Below are 22,542 nucleotides of genomic sequence, written 5' to 3' on the forward strand. Positions count from 1 at the left end.
GGTGGAGACACAGAGCACAGGACAGAGTGAGCCTAATGAGATGATTATTACAGCATGCAGTGGGTGAGTGGCCATAGGTCAGCCACAGCTCTCCAAACAACACAGTGACTGGCTACAAATAAAAAACATGGAGGTCTTTTTAAAAGGCACAGCGTTGAGATGAACCCTAAGGAAGTCATTTGCTATTCTCAGGTGCTCTGTCAGTAGGTTTTAGTAGATATTAAAAAGGTGCCCTGCTAGCTAGTAGGTATTAGTAAATATTTAAGGTGCCCAGCTAGCTAGTAGTTCTAGTAGATATTAAAAAGGTGCCCTGCTAGCTAGTAGGTTTTAGTAAATATTTAAGGTGCCCTGCTAGCTAGTAGTTCTAGCAAATATTTAAAGGTGCCCTGCTAGCTAGTAGTTCAAGTAAATATTTAATGTGCCCTGCTAGCTAGTAGGTTTTAGTAGATATTAAAAAGGTGCCCTGCTAGCTAGTAGGTTTTAGTAAATATAAAAAAAGGTGCTCTGCTAGCTAGTAGGTTTTAGTAAATATTTAAAAGGTGCCCTGCTAGCTAGTAGGTTTTAGTAGATATTAAAAAAGGTGCCCTGCTAGCTAGTAGGTTATAGTACAGTGCCTTGCGAAAGTATTCGGCCCCCTTGAACTTTGCGACCTTTTGCCACATTTCAGGCTTCAAACATAAAGATATAAAACTATTTTTTTGTGAAGAATCAACAACAAGTGGGACACAATCATGAAGTGGAACGACATTTATTGGATATTTCAAACTTTTTTAACAAATCAAAAACTGAAAAATTGGGCGTGCAAAATTATTCAGCCCCTTTACTTTCAGTGCAGCAAACTCTCTCCAGAAGTTCAATGAGGATCTCTGAATGATCCAATGTTGACCTAAATGACTAATGATGATAAATACAATCCACCTGTGTGTAATCAAGTCTCCGTTTAAATGCACCTGCACTGTGATAGTCTCAGAGGTCCGTTAAAAGCGCAGAGAGCATCATGAAGAACAAGGAACACACCAGGCAGGTCCGAGATACTGTTGTGAAGAAGTTTAAAGCCGGATTTGGATACAAAAAGATTTCCCAAGCTTTAAACATCCCAAGGAGCAAGTGCAAGCGATAATATTGAAATGGAAGGAGTATCAGACCACTGCAAATCTACCAAGACCTGGCCGTCCCTCTAAACTTTCAGCTCATACAAGGAGAAGACTGATCAGAGATGCAGCCAAGAGGCCCATGATCACTCTGGATGAACTGCAGAGATCTACAGCTGAGGTGGGAGACTCTGTCCATAGGACAACAATCAGTCGTATATTGCACAAATCTGGCTTTTATGGAAGAGTGGCAAGAAGAAAGCCATTTCTTAAAGATATCCATAAAAAGTGTCATTTAAAGTTTGCCACAAGCCACCTGGGAGACACACCAAACATGTGGAAGAAGGTGCTCTGGTCAGATGAAACCAAAATTGAACTTTTTGGCAACAATGCAAAACGTTATGTTTGGCGTAAAAGCAACACAGCTCATCACCCTGAACACACCATCCCCACTGTCAAACATGGTGGTGGCAGCATCATGGTTTGGGCCTGTTTTTCTTCAGCAGGGACAGGGAAGATGGTTAAAATTGATGGGAAGATGGATGGAGCCGAATACAGGACCATTCTGGAAGAAAACCTGATGGAGTCTGCAAAAGACCTGAGACTGGGACGGAGATTTGTCTTCCAACAAGACAATGATCCAAAACATAAAGCAAAATCTACAATGGAATGGTTCAAAAATAAACATATCCAGGTGTTAGAATGGCCAAGTCAAAGTCCAGACCTGAATCCAATTGAGAATCTGTTGAAAGAACTGAAAACTGCTGTTCACAAATGCTCTCTATCCAACCTCACTGAGCTCGAGCTGTTTTGCAAGGAGGAATGGGAAAAAATGTCAGTCTCTCGATGTGCAAAACTGATAGAGACATACCCCAAGCGACTAAGCGCTACAAAGTATTAACTTAAAGGGGCGGAATAATTTTGCACGCCCAATTTTTCAGTTTTTGATTTGTTAAAAAAGTTTGAAATATCCAATAAATGTCATTCCACTTCATGATTGTGTCCTACTTGTTGTTGATTCTTCACAAAATAATACAGTTTTATATCTTTATGTTTGAAGCCTGAAATGTGGCAAAAGGTCGCAAAGTTCAAGGGGGCCGAATACTTTCGCAAGGCACTGTAAATATAAAAAAAGGTGCCCTGCTAGCTAGTAGGTTTTAGTAGATATTAAAAAGGTGCCCTGCTAGCTAGTAGGTTTTAGTAGATATTAAAAAGGTGCCCTGCTAGCTAGTAGGTTTTAGTAAATATTTAAGGTGTCCTGCTAGCTAGTAGGTTTTAGTAAATATTTAAGGTGCCCTGCTAGCTAGTGGGTTTAAGTAAATATTTAAGGTGCTCTGCTAGCTAGTAGGTTTAAGTAAATATTTAAGGTGTCCTGCTAGCTAGTAGGTTTTAGTAAATATTTAAGGTGCCCTGCTAGCTAATAGGTTTAAGTAAATATTTAAGGTGCTCTGCTAGCTAGTAGGTTTAAGTAAATATTTAAGGTGCCCTGCTAGCTAGTAGGTTTTAGTAAATATTTAAGGTGTCCTGCTAGCTAGTAGGTTTTAGTAAATATTTAAGGTTCCCTGCTAGCTAGTAGGTTTTAGTAAATATAAAAAAAGGTGCCCTACTAGTGTTGTAATAACATATTAAAACATGTAATGACGCATTCACGGACTGTTGTTAAACACACTGATAACCCATGAATATACACTGCTCCAAACCCTTTGGGATGGGCTACAAAGACAAAGAACTCTGTCAAGAACTAATGGGATACTGACAACAGGCTGGAGAGGACTGTCTATCACCTACGAACAACCAACCAGGAGCCAGGACTACTAGAATCTACCTACGTCATTTCAATGTATAAATGTACTGCCCAAATATGTGTTACGCCCTCTTTTTCCGAAACCTCCCTAAGAGTGGACGATAGGAGCCGTGCTGCACGTTTGCCAGATATTACTATGCTAGATTAAAATGCCTCAAATATACCGTATCCGCCTTGTCCAGAGTCTCATCTTGGTCTTGTTTCTCCTATAACTAAATCATTGACACTAGCTAGTAGGTTTTAGTAAATATTTAAGGTGCCCTGCTAGCTAGTAGGTTTAAGTAAATATTTAAGGTGCTCTGCTAGCTAGTAGGTTTAAGTAAATATTTAAGGTGCCCTGCTAGCTAGTAGGTTTTAGTAAATATGTAAGGTGTCCTGCTAGCTAGTAGGTTTTAGTAAATATTTAAGGTGTCCTGCTAGCTAGTAGGTTTTAGTAAATATTTAAGGTGTCCTGCTAGCTAGTAGGTTTTAGTAAATATATATAAAAAAAGGTGCCCTGCTAGCTAGTAGGTTTTAGTAAATATTTTTAAAAAAAGATGCCCTGCTAGCTAGTAGGTTTTAGTCGATATTTAAGGCTGCCTCCATAACAGAAAACAAGGAATTGGCAGCATTTCCAAATGTATATACTTTTTTAAAGAAAGTACTCAATAGCCTATATTCAAGTCAATGTATGAAAAGCACAGTTTTATTTAAAGAATGATATCATTAGATATTACCTAACCCATACAGCTGATCTGTAGCATCACTATCAGTGAGGAGATAGACTACCTGAAAATGATTTTATAACCCACTGGCCTATATCAGTAGTGGATATATGGATCACTCTTTTTAATCTGTTTTTCACAGTATAAGAGCCGGGTCCCTTCACAGTGTGTACTAGTCAACTACACTAGCAGCCTAGGCTGGTCCACTCCCTGTCCTGTCCCATGGGTATGGTATGGACTAGGAGAGAGGGACTCACCACAGGTTGAGCATTTTCACGCAGCTACAGAGAAGAAAGAGTGTAGAGAGAAAAGACAGATTAATACAGCAGTTGATGGGACAGACCATGCCACACACACAACATACACAAGTGGACACAGGGGTCAGGGTTCAAAAGGTTGAAGACTCAATGGCTCCAACTCTTAGGTTCTAGAGCTGCCTACACCTGTTTAGTTCTAACGAGTTCTAAGGATTCAACTGATGTATAACCTCACTCTACTTCAATATACTGTATCACGGACGCTCATTACCACAAGCAAGACTTCCAAAATCCTTTCGGAACGGATGTAGAAAGGATTACCAGAGAGCGAGGGAGGGAGAGAAACAACAAGAGAAAAACGGAGCTTTACGCCTCATTGCTATGGAAACCCTGTTGTCACATTAATTGAACTGTCTTCTGGGGCCCTGGCTTTCAACGCAGTGGGATCGTATCAAAGAGGAAGTCTATTGACGACGGGAAAATCAAAGGGCCAGCGGAAAACATATCAAAAGGGTATATGAATGAACAAGTGGGAGACAAACCAATCACCTAACAATTTCAAAACAGATTTTATAAAGCCCTTTATGTCAGCAATGCCAAAGAGCAAGCAATGCAGACGCACGGTGGCAAGGAAAAACTCCCTAGGAAGGCAGGAACCTAGGAAGAAACCTAGAGAGGAACCAGGCTGGGGGACAACAGACACTGGTGGATAAGATTATATCGAAGGACCAAACACTCAATGTTGGCATTCACTATGCTGGGTATGTTACAGGTATTTCATTCACCAAAAATGTCAGTAGGTCCATCTAATTTTGGGTAATCCTAGAGATGATATTACATGATATGCACTGAGTTTTGATATGCTCATTGCATTCTATGAGTTTTCATTTGTTCTTCTCTTGCTGCACTGAGCTTATGAGAAGTGAGAGGATATCTGATGGGGGGGGGGGGGGGGGGGGGAGCAGTCCCAACCTTACCAAGACAAAGGATTGTAATAGGGACACGCAGGACACAGGCTTAGAAAGTACACAACCAGGAAGCAACACACACACAGAGGGGACAGTGTAGGGAGAGAGGTAAAGCAGAGGGAGTATGAGAGAGAGAGAGAGAGAGAGAGAGAGATGAGGAGGAGGAGAGGTAAAGCAGAGGGAGTAGGAGAGAGAGAGATGGAGAGAGATGAGGAGGAGAGGTAAAGCAGAGGGAGTAGGAGAGAGAGAGAGAGAGAGAGATGAGGAGGAGAGGTAAAGCAGAGGGAGTAGGAGAGAGAGAGATGGAGGAGGAGAGGTGAAGCAGAGGGAGTAGGAGAGAGAGAGAGAGATGAGGAGGAGGAGGAGAGGTAAAGCAGAGGGAGTATGAGAGAGAGAGATGGAGGAGGAGAGGTGAAGCAGAGGGAGTAGAGTTGGAGAGAGGTGAGGGGTGAGCTGATACATACTTGGCCTCATCCACCACCTCCACCTCAGCCTGGACTGTGATTGGTGCGTTGGAGTGTGTTGCCAGAGGGTCATCGGCATTCAGCTCCCCATTGGTTGAACTGACCACCTGTGGCACACGGAGAGAGGGTTGATTCAGATGGAGTCAATGACTGTTTCCACAACTTCACAGCTCAAAAACAGTGCCAGTCCATGACGCACGCACACAATGTATACTGCAAGTAATACCATCTATTGTGTTCTGTATCAAAACCGTATTTATTGAAATATTACCAAGCTTTGTCAAGCAGTTTTAGCTTTTCACATTTTAAATAAATAAATAAACTTTTCAATCTTAAATGAACCTCTCCAAATATTTATCAAGAGGTGTGAGTAAAATGTGAGGCATACATGTATTACACCAGCCATTAAATCACACTATACTGAAGCCCTAAAATGCAGGGGCATTATTTGATGAAGATTTACCCTATTTAGGATTATTTAATCAAAAACATGCATTGCTAAACCAAGTCATTCTTATCACTGCACCAAACACAACAAGGATCAATCTGGTTGTATAATGTCAGTTCGTCATGGTTATTAGGTTATTTAGTCATTTCATCTGAGCTCCTAGAGTGTGGCTCTCCTTATCTTTTTCAAGTGTTCTACTCTTCTAGTCAGCCAGCCAGCGCCTCTCCTAAACAGGTGTTCTACTCTGCCAGCCAGCCAGCGCCTCACCTAATAAACAGGTGTTCTACTCTGCCAGCCAGCCAGCGCCTCACCTAATAAACAGGTGTTCTACTCTGCCAGCCAGCCAGCGCCTCACCTAATAAACAGGTGTTCTACTCTGCCAGCCAGCCAGCACCTCACCTAATAAAACAGGTGTTCTACTCTGCCAGCCAGCCAGCGCCTCACCTAATAAACAGGTGTTCTACTCTGCCAGCCAGCCAGCGCCTCACCTAATAAACAGCTGTTCTACTCTGCCACCAGCCAGCGCCTCTCCTAAACAGGTGTTCTACTCCGCCAGCCAGCGCCTCTCCTAAACAGGTGTTCTACTCTGCCAGCCAGCCAGCGCCTCACCTAATAAACAGGTGTTCTACTCTGCCAGCCAGCCAGCGCCTCACCTAATAAACAGGTGTTCTACTCTGCCAGCCAGCCAGCGCCTCACCTAATAAACAGGTGTTCTACTCTGCCAGCCAGCCAGCGCCTCACCTAATAAACAGGTGTTCTACTCCGCCAGCCAGCCAGCGCCTCTCCTAAACAGGTGTTCTACTCTGCCAGCCAGCCAGCGCCTCACCTAATAAACAGGTGTTCTACTCTGCCAGCCAGCGCCCCACCTAATAAACAGGTGTTCTACTCCGCCAGCCAGCCAGCGCCTCACCTAATAAACAGGTGTTCTACTCTGCCAGCCAGCCAGCGCCTCACCTAAACAGGTGTTCTACTCTGCCAGCCAGCCAGCGCCTCTCCTAAACAGGTGTTCTACTCTGCCAGCCAGCCAGCGCCTCTCCTAAACAGGTGTTCTACTCTGCCAGCCAGCCAGCGCCTCTCCTAATAAACAGGTGTTCTACTCTGCCAGCCAGCCAGCGCCTCACCTAATAAACAGGTGTTCTACTCTGCCAGCCAGCGCCTCTCCTAAACAGGTGTTCTACTCTGCCAGCCAGCCAGCGCCTCTCCTAAACAGGTGTTCTACTCTGCCAGCCAGCCAGCGCCTCTCCTAAACAGGTGTTCTACTCTGCCAGCCAGCCAGCGCCTCTCCTAAACAGGTGTTCTACTCTGCCAGCCAGCCAGCGCCTCACCTAATAAACAGGTGTTCTACTCTGCCAGCCAGCCAGCGCCTCACCTAATAAACAGGTGTTCTACTCTGCCAGCCAGCCAGCGCCTCACCTAATAAACAGGTGTTCTACTCTGCCAGCCAGCCAGCGCCTCACCTAATAAACAGGTGTTCTACTCCGCCAGCCAGCCAGCGCCTCACCTAATAAACAGGTGTTCTACTCTGCCAGCCAGCCAGCGCCCCACCTAATAAACAGGTGTTCTACTCCGCCAGCCAGCCAGCGCCTCTCCTAATAAACAGGTGTTCTACTCTGCCAGCCAGCCAGCGCCTCTCCTAAACAGGTGTTCTACTCTGCCAGCCAGCCAGCGCCTCTCCTAAACAGGTGTTCTACTCTGCCAGCCAGCCAGCGCCTCTCCTAAACAGGTGTTCTACTCTGCCAGCCAGCCAGCACCTCACCTAATAAACAGGTGTTCTACTCCGCTAGCCAGCCAGCACCTCACCTAATAAACAGGTGTTCTACTCTGCCAGCCAGCCAGCGCCTCACCTAATAAACAGGTGTTCTACTCTGCCAGCCAGCCAGCGCCTCTCCTAAACAGGTGTTCTACTCCGCTAGCCAGCACCTCACCTAAACAGGTGGTCTACTCCGCTAGCCAGCAGATTAGTTTGTCATAACCAGTCGTCACCTGTTTCGAAGCTTGTCTTTCTAAAAACACAGGGAAAGAAGACCAAGGGCTATCAGCTGTAGGACAAAAGATGTGTGAGCACACACACACCTCCACACTCAAGTATGCCACTGATGTGTAACATATGCCATGGACATACTTGTGGTGGACCCTGGCACACCATGTGAGGAAACGGGGTGGAGGGGGAAGTGGACAACGGACTGATGGGTCAACGTGGAGTTGTAGTAGTGTACCTGCACTGAGCCCCCGTGCCTGTCTGATGCCAGGTGGGAGGCCATGTAGGAGGAGTTTGTCCGACTGGGCTGCACTTCCCATGCTCCCCTCCGGTCAGAAGCTGCCGTCTGCTCAGGGAGTTGTGGTGGTGATGGAAGGGAAAGGGAGTGAGGGTGGGATGGGTCGTTGCGAGTTTGGGTGGAATGGGTGGGGGCGGGGTTTAAGTGTGTGTGGGGGCATGGCCAGGTGTCATGCAAAGCGGCAAAGGAAAGGGAAAAGAAGCAGAGATGAATAAAAAAGGCGAAGCAGGAAACTGCATTAGTGACCGAGGGCCGGATGCTAACTTGGCGCTACGCACATTCCACTCAAACTTTTGCTTAAATCTCCCCCACTGAAACCAATGGGTGCTATACACAACATTAAGTTACAGTAAGGCGTGAGCTTCACAAGTTGGGATTTGGCCCTGAGTGAACCAGTCATCACACGACAGAATAAACACAGGGTAGTTGACTACATAAAGGATTCAATCAACGGGACTGTAATACATGAATACAGTGGCAAGAAAGTATGTGAAACCTTTGGAATAATCTGGATTTCTGCATAAATTGGTCAAAAAATTAGATCAACACAGACAAACACAGTCTGCTTAAACTAATAACACTCAAATTATTGTATTTTTCTTGTCTATATTGAATACATAATTTAAACATTCACAGTGTGGGTTGGAAAAGGTATGTGAACCCCTAGGCTAATGACTACTTCAAAATTGAGATGCTGTGGCATGACCTCAAAAGAGCGGTTCACACCAGTCATCCCAAGAATATTGCTGATCTGAAACAGTTTTGTAAAGAGGAATGTTCCAAAATTCCTCCTGACCGTTGTGCAGGTCTGATCTGCAACGACAGAAAACTTCAGTTGAGGTTATTGCTGCCAAAGGAGGGTTAACCAGTTATTAAATCCAAGGATTCACATACTTTTCCCACCCTGCAGGGTGAATGTTTATACGGTGTGTTCAATAAAGACATGAACATGTATAACTGTTTGTGTTATTAGTTTAAGCAGACTGCGTTTGTCTATTGTTGCAACTTAGATAAAGATCAGATCAAATTGTATAACCAATTTATGCAGAAATCCAGGTAATTCCAAAGGGTTCACATACCTTCTTCTTGCCACTGTCTCTTTTGGCAGTTTATTTAAAAGAGTAAGAATGATAGAAGTGTCTGCATATCAACGAGCAACATTCAGCGTGTGAGCTAGGTTCAGACTGAGATTTCCCATTGTGATGTGACTGTGGTGAAGGTGATGGTTAACTTCCTCAAAGCCTGATTGCCCTCTCTGGTATTTGGCCAGTGTTGAGGAATGCATGCAGAGGTGGCATGTGCAAAAGGTTAAGGTAGCCCCTTATGAATCAAATGCTTGTCAAAGGGTTCAAAGCCACAGTGCACTGGCAAATAAAGTTAGCATTCAACTTACTTTTGTAAGGAACTCAATTATACATAACATTTTGAACCAGGAAATACAAAAAAGTTCAATCCCAGATATACCTTTAATGTTCCGTGAAATGCCAGGAGGTTTATACACATGCATCGTTGCCATTATGTGCGTCAAACAAGCCCCGCAGTCTTGCATGCTTAATAAGCGTCGCAGTTGGCTGCAGCTGTGGGATCCAACCACCATTGTTTATTTAACAGAGTAAGAATGATGAGTCTGACTCAGTGGGTTATGGCCTGGAGCTGCTGTGGTACCTCCCCACCACACCCAAGGGACCCACTCTGTAAACTCCCCCCACCACAGATTCTAAAACTTGCTCTTCAGTAAGTAGGTGGAGGAGGAGGAGGGTTCAGTGTTGGAGGATGTAGGTTACTCTAATCAAATCAAGCTTTATTTATATTGACATGGATGCAATGCGCTTCACAGAAAAAAAGAAAAATGGTACAAATTAAATATTTATAACAGAGGATAAAAAAAACTAAAAGACTAAAAAGCACCCTAAGGAAAAGCAGTCAAATGTGTTTCAAGATGCCTATTAAATATGTCCACAGTCTCGGTCCCCCTCAGGTTCTCCGGCAGGCTATTCCAGAGGCTAGGGGGATAGTAACTAAAGGGGTAACGTAACAGCCGTTAGGATCCTTGCGCCTTAATTTAAAAATACTGTGGTTAGGGCATTCCCTTGTCAAATCATCAGTGTGGATCAGGGGTTTCCAGAGCCAGTTGAACTGGCAGCTCTGGGAAAGTGGAGGTCCAGCTTACCTGATTCCTCATGGGTTGGTGCTGCGAGGGCCGGTCTCTGTGCGGGTGGCTCTCTCTCGTGATGGCAGACGCCCCAGAGTCCATGTTGACAGTCCCCACTGGTGTTGGCTATAGGGTACAACAGTAAACCAGTGTTATATTGTAGCTAAAATACTTAGGCCTGCTCTATGTTTCCCCCCCAATATTAGTCAGTGAGTGGAGTTACATACTATCTGCCTGCCGACCCAGTCGTAGGTGTAATCGAAGGTGTATCCTTTCCGTTCAAACAGCTCTGTAAACAGGGTCCTCAGGTATTCGTAGTCAGGCTTTTCAAAGAAATCCAACCGTCTTACGTAACGCAAATAGGTGGCCATCTCCTCTGTAACAGCAAACACCCAATGTAGATGTAGATTTGAATGAGTCATCTGCACCATTGTGTAATGTGAGGGAAAAATACAACATCCTGAAGCATAGTCATGGGGCTCCAAAAGCACTCTGGCCTACAACTAGCTAAATTACCATCATCAAATTGTACAGAACGTGTTGCATTGAAAACAACTTTAGATTTGGATGAGCGAAATGGTCAGGCTGTACCTGGGAAGCTCTCACAGAGAACCTCAACTGGAGTATTTCTTTTCGTGTCTCCGATCTTCTGGTATCGTTCTTTCAGTGTATCAGCCTGTGAAAGAACCACATAAAGTTTAACATCTGTACGTTGCTACAAACACAGCACAAGTGGGAAATCTCAGAGGACCTGCTGACATACCTTTAGTCCTTGCCACGGTAGACTCCCACGGAGGAAGTACATGAACATGTGACCCAAGGCTTCCAGGTCGTCTCGACGACTTTGTTCTATTAATAAAAACCAGTGAGAGTCACTTCAAAAAGGAAGAAAACGCAGTGAGCCATGATTAGAATTTCCTTAACTTGATTTAACCCCAACCTTTTTCTGGGAAACTGCCTCCCTTTTTGTGATAACAGTCCAAGGGCCCTAGTCACTCATAAACCCTGGCTAAGTTATGCTTAGTATTTGCAACCGTACCAAACTTAAATGAAAAAAAAAAAAAGAAGCCCAAGCCAAGAAATGTTGCCTTCTCATTGGCTAAATCAAAGCAGACATGATTTATCGAAAAGTATGAACACCTCATAATCAAGTTTCACATCACTAGCATGCTGACAAAGCAGTGTCTAACATTTACGTAAATCACCCCTTCGAAATTCTTGGCAAACCAGACATACCTTTTCCTAAATGTGTGTTGATGGACATGTATCGGGCCGTCCCGGTTAAGCTCTTGTGCTCCCGGTACGGGATGTGTTTTTTGGTTTCAGGGTCGATGTACTCTTTGGCCAGGCCAAAGTCAATGATGTGGATAATGTGGTCTTTTTTGCATCCTCCGCGTCCGATGAGAAAGTTTTCAGGCTTTACGTCTCTGTAGATGAGGTTTTTAGAGTGCACATACTCCATCCGGGAGATCTGAATAGGAAAGTCACAGGACAGTCAGTAACAGAGTGGCCTACTGAACTACGCATGGGTACACACAGACTAGACCAACAAGTTAATCAATCAGGGTTCAATAAGAAAACAGAAACTCGACCCAAAAATCTGATCTCAGCATAATCCAATTACTTTCCGGGGATGAGTTCATGATTTAAAAAAAAAGCCCCTTTCCAAATCATGAACTGGGAAAAAACATTTAAATTACAACATTTTAAGTTCTCCTAAAAATTGTCCAAATTACATGAAATTGAGCTCAACCTTTGAATTGCAGACCAGTTTGAACACATCTTGTAAATATAGCATTATTTGATGTTGGGAACTCACCAGCTGAATGGCAATCATTAATACAGTCTTTAGTGAGAAGGTCCTGTCACAAAGGTCAAAGAGGTCTTCTAAACTGGGGCCCAGCAGCTCTAGAACCATGGCGTTATACTTCCCACAGGGCCCAAAGTAGAACACCTGGGGCAGGCCTTCCGCTGAAAGAGACCGAGGGAGAAGAGGACTATTAGAATAATACAAAGGTAACTTCTAGTTATTGCCTTGTTGCCTGCTGACATAGTAAACCACATGTAGGTCGGTCTGACCACTTTCAATAGACCATTTGAATTGTGTTACACTCCTGTGGACCCATGCACTGAAAGCAGCATTGAAGTCCTGGGAATGAGAGGAGCTGTAGAGTGGCCTTGTGGGGGGAAAGTCTTGCATGTTATTTCTGTCTCATCTAACAATGATGAGAGAGGTTGAACCCAGGGCAGCCACAGGCATCATGGATCTCAGATCAGCCAGATGGGAGGAGTAGCACAGACACGGAGGTTCAGAGGTCAGAGACCGATGCCTGCCAGGTATGCACTAACCAGAGGAAAAGGAGTAGTCTAAACCCAAACAGCCTGCGGAGATGGATGGCACGGTTCAAACAGGGTCAACTGACTGCAGTGTGTTGAGACTAATGCTCTATGCAGGCTACAGATGTAGGCTCTTAAATTTGATCACCCTGTTGCAGGAGAACTTTCCCACAATGTAGGAGATTTAAAATGTCTAGTGTACTTGATGTTTAAAAACTCATCTAAAGTTTGCAATTTCCACTTTGACGTTTCAGACCTGATTTTACCTTGTGAAAAACATATCAACCACTACAAAAATGTCCATTAATAATACTATCATAATAACAATTCACACTTCCCATTGCTGCAGGATAATTTGTCTGCTTTAGCAAACTGGCTCAAATTAAGATTATACACCTACCTGTATGTAAAGGCTGTGAACCTAATACAGTATATACTAGGCAGTAGGTTTTGTAGTGAGGTGGTTCCCAAACTGTGTTTGAAATAATAATAACTCAGTTATGCTTTCAACTTACTCTTGAAAGTTGTCATAGTAGAATGCAAAATGTTCAATTTAGAAATGGGGTAGTGCATCATCAGTTTTCCTCTTGACATGTCAGGCATTTCATACCTTAGAGAGATATTTAAAACGTGTAAGAAATGTGCAATAGCAGCATTTAACATGATCTTTGAATGACTACCTCATCTATGTACCCCACACACACAGTTGTAAGGTCCCTCAGTTGAGCAGCGAATTTCAAACAGATTCAACCACAAAGACCAGGGAGGCTTTCCAATGCCTCGCAAAGGGCAGATGGGTTCAATTAAAAATGGTGAAGTTATTAATTACACTTCGGATGGTGTATCAATACACCCAGTCACTACAAAGATACAGGCGCCCTTCCTAACTCAGTTGCCGTAGAGGAAGGAAACCGCTCCGGGATTTCACCATGAGGCCAATGGTGACTTTAAAACAGTTAAGAGTTTAATGGCTGTGATAGGAGAAAACTGAGGATGGATCAACAACATCCACAATACTAACCTAATATAGTGAAAAGGAAGCCTGTACTGAATCAAAAATATTTTTAAAAAGCATCCTGTTTGCAACAAGGCACTAAAGTAACAATGCAAAGAATGTGACAGGGCAATTAACTTTACGTCCTGAATCAAAGTGATACATTTGGGGCAAATCCAATACAACACATTACTGCATACCCCTCATATTTTCAAGCATAGTGGTGTCTGCATCATGTTATGGGTAAGCTTGTAAACGTTAAGGACTGGGGAGTTTCAGGATAAAAAAAGAAACTGAACGGAGCTAAGCACAGGCAAAGTCCCAGAGGAAAACCTGGTTCAGTCTGCTTTCCACCAGACCCTGGGAGATAAATTCACCTTTCAGCAGGCCAATAACGTAAAACACTAGGCCAAAATCTACATTGGAGTTGCTTACCAAGAAGACCGTGAAGACTTCAATCTGCTTGAAAATGTATGGAAAGACCTGAAAATGGTTGTCTAGTAATGATCAACAACCAACAGGGCCTAAAATGAACACCCACTACCTGCGGGTAGATTTTGACATTGGCGGGTAAAGAGGTCTATTTCACCAGCCACGTTAGCGGGTGGTCAGGGCTCCACAGTGCGAGCATTTCACTCGTATTTGTCATTAAAAATAGTTAAGTACGATCACATTTACAGTAGAATATATGCTGCAGCAGCTGTTTTCAAATTATTTCTGCTGTTTTGTATCATAGCTGGTAAATTAATCGCACAAAGTCAAAGAACTACAAATCCCATATAGCCTATTCCATCTTGCGCAGCAACACTGCCTGGCTGGCGGCCATGCGCACGTGAAGATCTGCGAAAAGGCATAAACCGGATGATGTCTGCTGAAGTGAGACTTTGTCCTTGTGTTTCTTGGCTAATTAAGTTGTTTTATTCACAAGCTAGGTAGTTTTTTTGTTTGCATTTCAACTGTTCGAGAAGAGAAGACAATGCTTCTACTAAGACTAAATCTCACAGGCACAAACATGACTGGAGGTGTGGAAATCTCTTAGACTTTCCCAGAAAGACTCAATGCTGTAATCACTGCTGTAATCACTGCCATCACTGCCAAAGGTGATTATGTATTGACTCAGTGGGTTGAATACTTTTCAAATCAAGATAGTGTTTGATTTTTCAGTAATTTATTACTAATGTTGGAATTTTTTCCTCACTTTGACTGACTACTTTTGGTAGATCGTTGATAAAAATGGACAATTAAATCCATTTTAAACCCACTTTGTAAAATAACAAAATGTGGAAAAAGTCGAGGGGTGCGAATATTTTCTGAAGGCACTGTACACTAGGGGGGAATGAACAGGTTCTATTTTGTGCTGTGTCGGGGGCCAATTAGCCTGTTCTGTAGGTTGCCAATTGTGAAACAGGAGTAGGCATTGACATCTCGGGTGCTCGCGGGGAGCCAAGGCAGGAGTGAAAAACCAAGTGGCACCGTGGGGATGAGCTGTGAACAAGGGCTAATAAGAGGCTTCAAACAGGACCTCCCATGTCACTGCCAAGAGGCAGAAGATGCATGGTGGAATAGATTTAGCTAACTGGGACATTTTGATCCTGCTGTAGACTGATGTTCAGTTCTGTCAACGACGTATCATAACCAGGTAGACAAAGGGCAGGTTTACCTCACCAAATCTAGTTAGTCAGGCCTAAAATACGAGCGACACAGGTGGCCAAACAAGTCATTACTGGAGCGGAAGCAGACTTCATCCATCCCGGACAGATGACTGAGCAGCCTGGGCCTTACGGTAATAAAACATTCATTTATGGGAAGGATTGGCTGGCGGGAGAGCGCTTTGATGAACCATTAGTATCCACTTTCAGGCCATTGTGCACATCAGATATTCTCATCTCATAACACTGCAGCACTGTGCGTATTATTCTGAACAAGGTGCTCCTGTACTCTACTCATGGTATTGAGATGTTGTACGAACCAAATAAAAATCTTTCAACTGTTGCACCATTTTAAAAACTACTACCATATGCCAACCTTGAGCCTGACGACTCAAACTGAATTCTTCCACTGCTTTTTGTTCACTACAGTCTGAGATTGCTATCATTAAAGTTGTTTGTGGGGGATGTCAGAATGAGGGGTGTTGTACAAAACAGTAAATCAGCCATTAGATAATTTCTAACCAAATCAGAGTATCAAAGCCAGTGACACATTCTCAAAACGCTGCTTTACCCACGTGTGTTCTGGCTCTGGTCCAACCCATCAGTTTCTGGGACCAATCCGAATGGTTAGAATGTGTTTGCGTCCTATAAATCATTGGGGAGGTGCTTAGATCCAGACTCATTGAGGAGAAGCAACTAATGTCCGTGGGCATGTCGTAGCGTTTGGCCGGAGAAAGGAGTTTGGGTAGCCTGGAAAATGCCAACCACCAATAGCTGACAATACAAGGAAACACTTGTTCTCTCCGAAACAAGTCCAGGCATGCCCACAGGGATTTTCTGATATGCAGGGGAATTTCCAAACTTACTGAACTCCTAGAGAGAAAATACATTCACACTGTGAAGATGTAGTAGGCCTATATCAAGCAGCGTTGTGTGTTATTACAGTCAATATTTATCAAGTAAATAATATTTAAGCAACCCTAGTAAACCCTCACTAGGGTTGGGCAATATCTGGATACATCCAGCCTTCCACCGGTCCAAACATCGTTGATAGACGACGGTATTACCTTTCTTTTTTGTTTTCCCCCCCGGGGCTGGGGAGAGCACGTCATTGCAACCCTTACCCTCACAATTAAATATTAAGTTGAAGCTGGTACTTCTTTGGAGACAAAGGAGGATATTATATTAAGGGCACATACTAAGTATAACTAAAACATTCAGTATTTTGATAATCACCGTAGAAACGATTTCGTGTTTAGGTCCTGTGGTGAATGAGCGAGAGGAAGATGGGCAGAGCAAAATCCAACTTAACAGCAACCTGTCCCAGCCAGTCAGCCCTAGAGCACCATTGACTGCCTGCAGACGCCTACAGAGCCGTCACTTGACTGATCCACCTATGCCGGTGTATGACAGGCCTACAGAGCCGTCACGTGACTGATCCACCTATGCCGGTGTATGACAGGCCTACAGAGCCGTCACGTGACTGATCCACCTATGCCGGTGTATGACACGCCTACAGAGCCGTCACGTGACTGATCCATCTATGCCGGTTTATGGGGAAAGGGCTATAGATAATGTTGCTCTGGAACAAAGTTCTTTCAATAAACACATGAGAGGACGGGGGAGGTCTCTCCTCTCATCTCTTCTCTGAGAGCAGCGGTGCTTGTAAGACGAGGTCGGTTGGAGGCTGCAGCTAAGAGGCAGTCATGCTGAAAGCCATAGGAGGAACACATCATGGTTATTTCTGGAAATGACAAATCAGTAGCCCAACCCTCCCACGCTACAAATGTTCCCAAGCAAACATTTACTTGACAACACTTTGGAAAATATTGTGTTTTTGGACAAGTCGAATAGAATCGGGGTGCTTTTCGCCTGCAATTTCTCCTTGCACAGCACCAAGTGACATGGATTGGGTGGGTAGAGTAGGTTTTGCTCTCATTGGCAAGTCTTGATCCTCTTCTTACTACCTTTAGAACCATCCACCCAGAAACATTAGGTGTACTGTGTCACTGTGAAGGACCTCACAGCAAGATGATATGGCAAAGGGTTTAGTCTTCTATAGAAACAACAACCGCACACAGCCCCAATCTGAAAGGGCACAGATTAAGCTGCTCTCTTTCTTTAAGAAGAACAGCAGCTTTCCACCAAACAGGATGCTTCCATTCATCTCAATTAGATGTGGTTGAATCATTAATCCATCTGGTTATCCCTCACATCTAGAGCCAACATCTGCCCTCAATGGGAGCAAGATAATGATCCCGAGGGGAGTCAGGATTTAAATGTGCAAGTGCATGTTGAGACTTATGCAGAGCTATACAAGTTAACTCATTACCCCATAAATCCATAGACATTCAAGTCAGTAGGAACAAGAGGGGCAACTTTTATTGAACAAATTCAGCTCTGTTTAAATTTAATTTAACTTTTCTGCTGAGTCACATTCAGATGATAAGCCGGTTGGTTTATGGGCTAGGTGTCTCCTAGCCTGATCCAATCAGAGGCTGTAGTGGTGACCAGAGCGCTGGTGTAGTGGTACAGTGCTGGGCCTGGCTCCTGCCAGGGCCTTTACTTGGCACGCTGGATGAAAAGCACAAATGAGTGTGACATCATGGCATTTGGAGCATACAACATTTTCACATACCCAAAAAGCCTGGGTAGGAGGTAGAAAAAAAAGCGGAATTTGTCTTTTCCCCACTAGCACAGACTTTGCTGATAAAGGGAAAATGTACTACGATTGCAACATGTTGTCTCACCTAGCGATCTTAGGATGAATGCACTAGTTGTAAGTCGCTCTGGATAAGGGCATCTGCTAAATGACTAAAATGTAATATGAGGTAAGTTGGTGCTGAGACAGGCAGTCCCACTAAATAATGAATGAGTTTCTGCATGGTTGGCTTTTTCCACTCTTTACGTCTGCGAGCGTGACAGTAGAAGCGGCATGCTCTTTGTTGGACTAGCACCAGGGGTGGGCAACATATGGGCTTGCTGTCCAAATCCCATTCAATCTGGCCTGCGGGAGGTTATTTTAGGGGGGTGGGGGGAATGATTATTTTGGGTAAACAAAAACATCAGGCCACTCTTGATTGTCTAAAACTAGATCGAAAGTATGTAGAAAAAAATGGACCTGTTCGTTTTCAAATAACTTCCCTTTTTCTGGTCCGCAAATGACTTCTGACTAAATAAATAGGATCCGAATGTGGACATCCCGATGGGGCCCTTGAGCCAAAATCATTTCTCACCCCTGGACTAGACAATACTCACACCAACCGGTCTACTCTGTAGGGCAAAGGCACTCGACAGCATCTTCAGAGAGCTGTGACCCGGGCAAAAGAACAAGACGTACCTTCACGTTCCAAGCCAGACGCAAGAATTGGAGAGCAAACTGGTTTTTACATCTCAGCCACTCTTCAAAGATAATGGAAGTCCAATAGGAAGTGGTTCTGTACTTGAAAGATAATGGAAGTACAATAGGAAGTGGTTCTGTACTTGAAATATAATGGAAGTCCAATAGGAAGTGGTTCTGTACTTGAAAGACAATGGAAGTCCAATAGGAAGTGGTTCAGTATTATTAAAAACCGACGTGTTTCAGCTTTGAAGCTTAATCTTAAAACACCTGATTATGAAACAAAGAGCAACCTACTCCTCAGTTGCAATTGATGTTGTTGTCTGATGCACTCGTCTGCTCCATAGTTGGCTGGCGTGAGACTGACAAGGACATATCCTATCTCCATTTCTGGAAGAATGACCTTCGGTAGTTTTACTGTTTTCCCAACAAACAAAAAAGCACCAATGAAAAAGCAGCGTTTTCACCATGGTTTAATAGGAGATTCTTAGAGCAGCTATTAAAAGATCCCTTCATTTCTATTGTATCTCAGCGTGTGGGTTTCCACCCATTTCCTCAGATACTCAGGGAGGGGAAAAAAGTAGTGTTTCCCATAATCTAATGTTCTATAATGATCATTACATCTTCACAAGATTCCTGACAGTGGCTGGTGTAAGGGGGTGGGTGTTGAGGGAAATGGAGTCACGGACAGTTGAAGAGGTGTCGTGAATACTATTAGATGAGAAATGAAGTCACTTTTTCAACCTCCTGGATGTCTGGGGGGGGGGGGGGGGGGGGGGGGGGGGGTGGAGGTATTGTTTGGGGAATTGTGTGCCTGTATGTGAAACCTGAGTGAACTTTTGGGGATAACATTTCTGCCATGGCCTATACAGCATTAACTAGTAACTGTTCTACACAGAAATGCATCAGCAGTGAGCATCTTTTGAATGTTTAGGCAAGTTTGAACAAACTCAAATTGCACCTCTTCTGAAGTTGATTCAAGCAGTGTGAAACATATAAGCATCAAGACAGGCACCAATGACTATGGGGGAATTCTTTTTTTGTCTGATGTCCAAATCGTTAAGGCCTATTTGCTTAAAAACATATAAACATTTTTTTTTATAAAAAAAAAATCTGTATGCAGAACTTGTTAGGTGGAGACCTTTCGACAAAAACAGGCAAGTCATACAATTCTAGATTTTGTTGTATTAACAGGTCTCAGCCCCCCCCTTTTCATGGTAATAATATGAAGGCGTCACACAAAAAAGGCCTCCATGGCAGCAACCAGAACCGAGAGCTCAAATTCGTCCTCAGCATCGCACACTTTCTCTCTAAACGTTGAGATAATGACCCATAGCTAGCACAGCTGGCATTTAAACGTGACACCTGTAAACTGTAAAGGGTTACATCTCTGCTAGGTGTTGGCGGTGGCGAATGACAGCACTTCCTGTATGGGGGGGGGGGGGGGGGGGGGGGGGGGATGCAAATGCCGAGATCAAACACCACCGGCGGCTCACACAGACAAAGGAGAGGGCTTGTCGTAGCCATGCATCCACGGTCACTTATCTTCCTCCCCAGAGAACAGACACACAAACAACCAGGGCAGTTGTTCCCAGGAACATTAGGCCAAAGGAGTCTTATCAGCACTGGGGAAAGGAAGTTGCTTTCTGCTGCCTGGTGGTGGGGGGCTTCAAGTTGTATGAGCGAGAAATACGGGGATAGCCTTTCCTTCCTGTTGTGGATTCTCCCTCCCTGGTAAACCAACATCCTAGTGTCAAAACCAACATGAGGTATAGTGGTAGCCTAGCGGTTAGAGCGTTGGGCCAATGACCGAAAGGTTGCTGGATCGAATCCCCGAGCTGACAAAGTAAAAATCTGTCGGTCTGCCCCTGAGCAAGGCAGTCGATTAAGACAGCCCCCCGCATCTCTTTGATTCAGAGGGGCTGGGTTAAATGTGGAAGACACATTTCAGTTGAAGGCATTCTGTTCTCCCTTAGTGCCCGTCTTGCAAACATTGTCTGTTGTGCTTCATGTGTCCTACAAGCCCATTCAACTAGGTTAAGATCAGAGTCTCAGATGTAGAAACCAACCACAATGGATTTTAATCATTTATATTTGAGATGTCCAACCAATTTACAGGTCAAACTAGTCCCTTGCATGAAATGAAGCCGAAATATTCTCAAAATTAATGTCAAAGCTTATCGTTGTCATCTAGAGCGAGTAATCACTTATTGTGGATATGGGGTAATCTTTTTGTTAAATCAACCAAAAACAGTTGAGTGATTGTCACGCTAGCAAACACAAGAACACCAGGGAACATGAATGAAGATAATCCAGAGCGTTGACCTTACCTGTACTTCCTAATGTTTTGTAGAACCGGTACTCCAAATGTAACTGTGGTGCCCTCGACTTGACTGGTTCCTGCGCGACAGGGTACAACAAAGCACTTCAATTAACAATGGGGGAGGGATACACTTTTACTGACTGGCAGTTTCCACCACAGCATTTGGGTTCAAATTGCTGACTTAAATTGTAATGAGACTTTTGCGAGCTTCATATTTTTTGGTAGTACAGCAATTTATAGCCGTCTGGAGAGCTATCAGAGTGGCATGAGTCATTTCCCGTGCCACAGCTTTTAGAGGCACACCTAAGCTGGCATTTCCACCAGCTACTATTTATCTGCTTGTCTAGAACAGTCCTGCCAGGCAACCATTGTGCCACACATATCCCAGCCTAGCTTGTGATGTATGAAGAGCATTAGGACTATTAACTTCAATACATGTTAGCAGGTATCCTTTACAGGGGTCGCGTTAAGAGCTCAGAAATCTGCATTTTCAAAAAATATCTGTTTAAATCATTTCACTTGCGTTTTATAATGAAAGTCAAGTGTTTGGTCTTTCAATATAAATAAAGTGGTCCGGGGAGTGCAACTATAGTTCTCCTTCACCAAAAATACATTAATGCAACACATTTGGCAGAAAATAGCTTCATCGGATAACAACAGAAGTGCAACGCTATTTGGCTGGCAGCCACACAAGTAAATGAGCTTACAATGAATAAGCTAGTTTTTTCTGTGTTGCAAAAAACAATGCACGGCCATCAAATATCTAATGTTTACTATAGAAAGCATGCAGCCAGCTACATTTCCTAATGTTTTGCTTGAAGTTAATCTGGCATTTTACCAGAGAAAAGTAAACTACACTGAGAAAAGTACCAGAGAAAGGTAGACTACACTGAGAAAAGTACCAGAGAAAGGTAGACTACACTGAGAAAAGTACCAGAGAAAGGTAGACTACACTGAGAAAAGTACCAGAGAAAGGTAGACTACACTGAGAAAAGTACCAGAGAAAAGTAGACTACACTGAGAAAAGTACCAGAGAAAAGTAGACTACACTGAGAAAAGTACCAGAGAAAAGGTAGACTACACTGAGAAAAGTACCAGAGAAAGGTAGACTACACTGAGAAAAGTACCAGAGAAAGGTAGACTACACCAGTCAGAGCGCTGTCTGTCTGCTGATAGAATGTCGTTCTACTGAAGCACAAGTTTGTGCTGATGACAGCCAGCAAGCAGTGGGATGCAGGGTGGTATGCTGGTATGCTGACAATTAGGCCTAGTCACTTCCACATAAAAAAGTACAAGTCTAATTTCCCTTTCAGTATCAACCCTCAGAAATCTTAGTTTGTAAACAAAGACTTCAGTAGCCTACAATTGATATGCATTCATTCTGGCCCGATTCTAAGCATACAGAGCAGTGCTGCTGTCAAGTGCCTCATACGACAGCCCCCAAACTCCTCTAGAACTGTCCTTCAGAGAAATTACTGCCAGGGCTCATCATGTTGACTGTCAACAACTTAAAAACAGTCTTCTGCTTCAAAGGCAGAGTCTGATGTTTTTCAGGCGATGTGTCCTCTGGGATCATTTTATTTATGTATTTATTTTGCCCCCTTTTCTCCCCAATTTCGTGGTATCCAATTGTTAGTAGTTACTATCTTGTCTCATCGCTACAACTCCCGTACGGGCTCGGGAGAGACGAAGGTTGAAAGCCATGCGTCCTCCGAAACACAACCCAACCAAGCCG

At 43.8% G+C, this 22,542-nt stretch overlaps 1 protein-coding gene across 4 annotated transcripts in view; it reads right to left on the reverse strand.

Annotated features, from left to right (window-relative positions):
* LOC110506207 (casein kinase I) overlaps nucleotides 1-22,542 on the reverse strand; it is a 45,576-nt gene that overhangs the window by 4,806 nt on the left and 18,228 nt on the right. Inside the window, exons 4-13 of one of the 4 annotated variants that reach the window (XM_036981346.1) lie at nucleotides 20,815-20,884; nucleotides 11,984-12,135; nucleotides 11,401-11,635; nucleotides 10,928-11,013; nucleotides 10,756-10,840; nucleotides 10,392-10,540; nucleotides 10,183-10,290; nucleotides 7,953-8,060; nucleotides 5,289-5,395; nucleotides 3,857-3,880 (exon numbers count right to left, since the gene is read on the reverse strand). In XM_036981346.1, the coding sequence (XP_036837241.1) occupies nucleotides 3,857-3,880; nucleotides 5,289-5,395; nucleotides 7,953-8,060; nucleotides 10,183-10,290; nucleotides 10,392-10,540; nucleotides 10,756-10,840; nucleotides 10,928-11,013; nucleotides 11,401-11,635; nucleotides 11,984-12,135; nucleotides 20,815-20,884 (1,124 nt within the window). The remainder of the gene's footprint in view (nucleotides 1-3,856; nucleotides 3,881-5,288; nucleotides 5,396-7,952; nucleotides 8,061-10,182; nucleotides 10,291-10,391; nucleotides 10,541-10,755; nucleotides 10,841-10,927; nucleotides 11,014-11,400; nucleotides 11,636-11,983; nucleotides 12,136-20,814; nucleotides 20,885-22,542) is intronic. The other 3 variants (XM_036981348.1, XM_036981347.1, XM_036981349.1) reach the window with 3 other exon arrangements.

The sequence above is a fragment of the Oncorhynchus mykiss genome, chromosome 6, assembly GCF_013265735.2.
Source record: "Oncorhynchus mykiss isolate Arlee chromosome 6, USDA_OmykA_1.1, whole genome shotgun sequence".
NCBI lineage: Eukaryota > Metazoa > Chordata > Actinopteri > Salmoniformes > Salmonidae > Oncorhynchus > Oncorhynchus mykiss.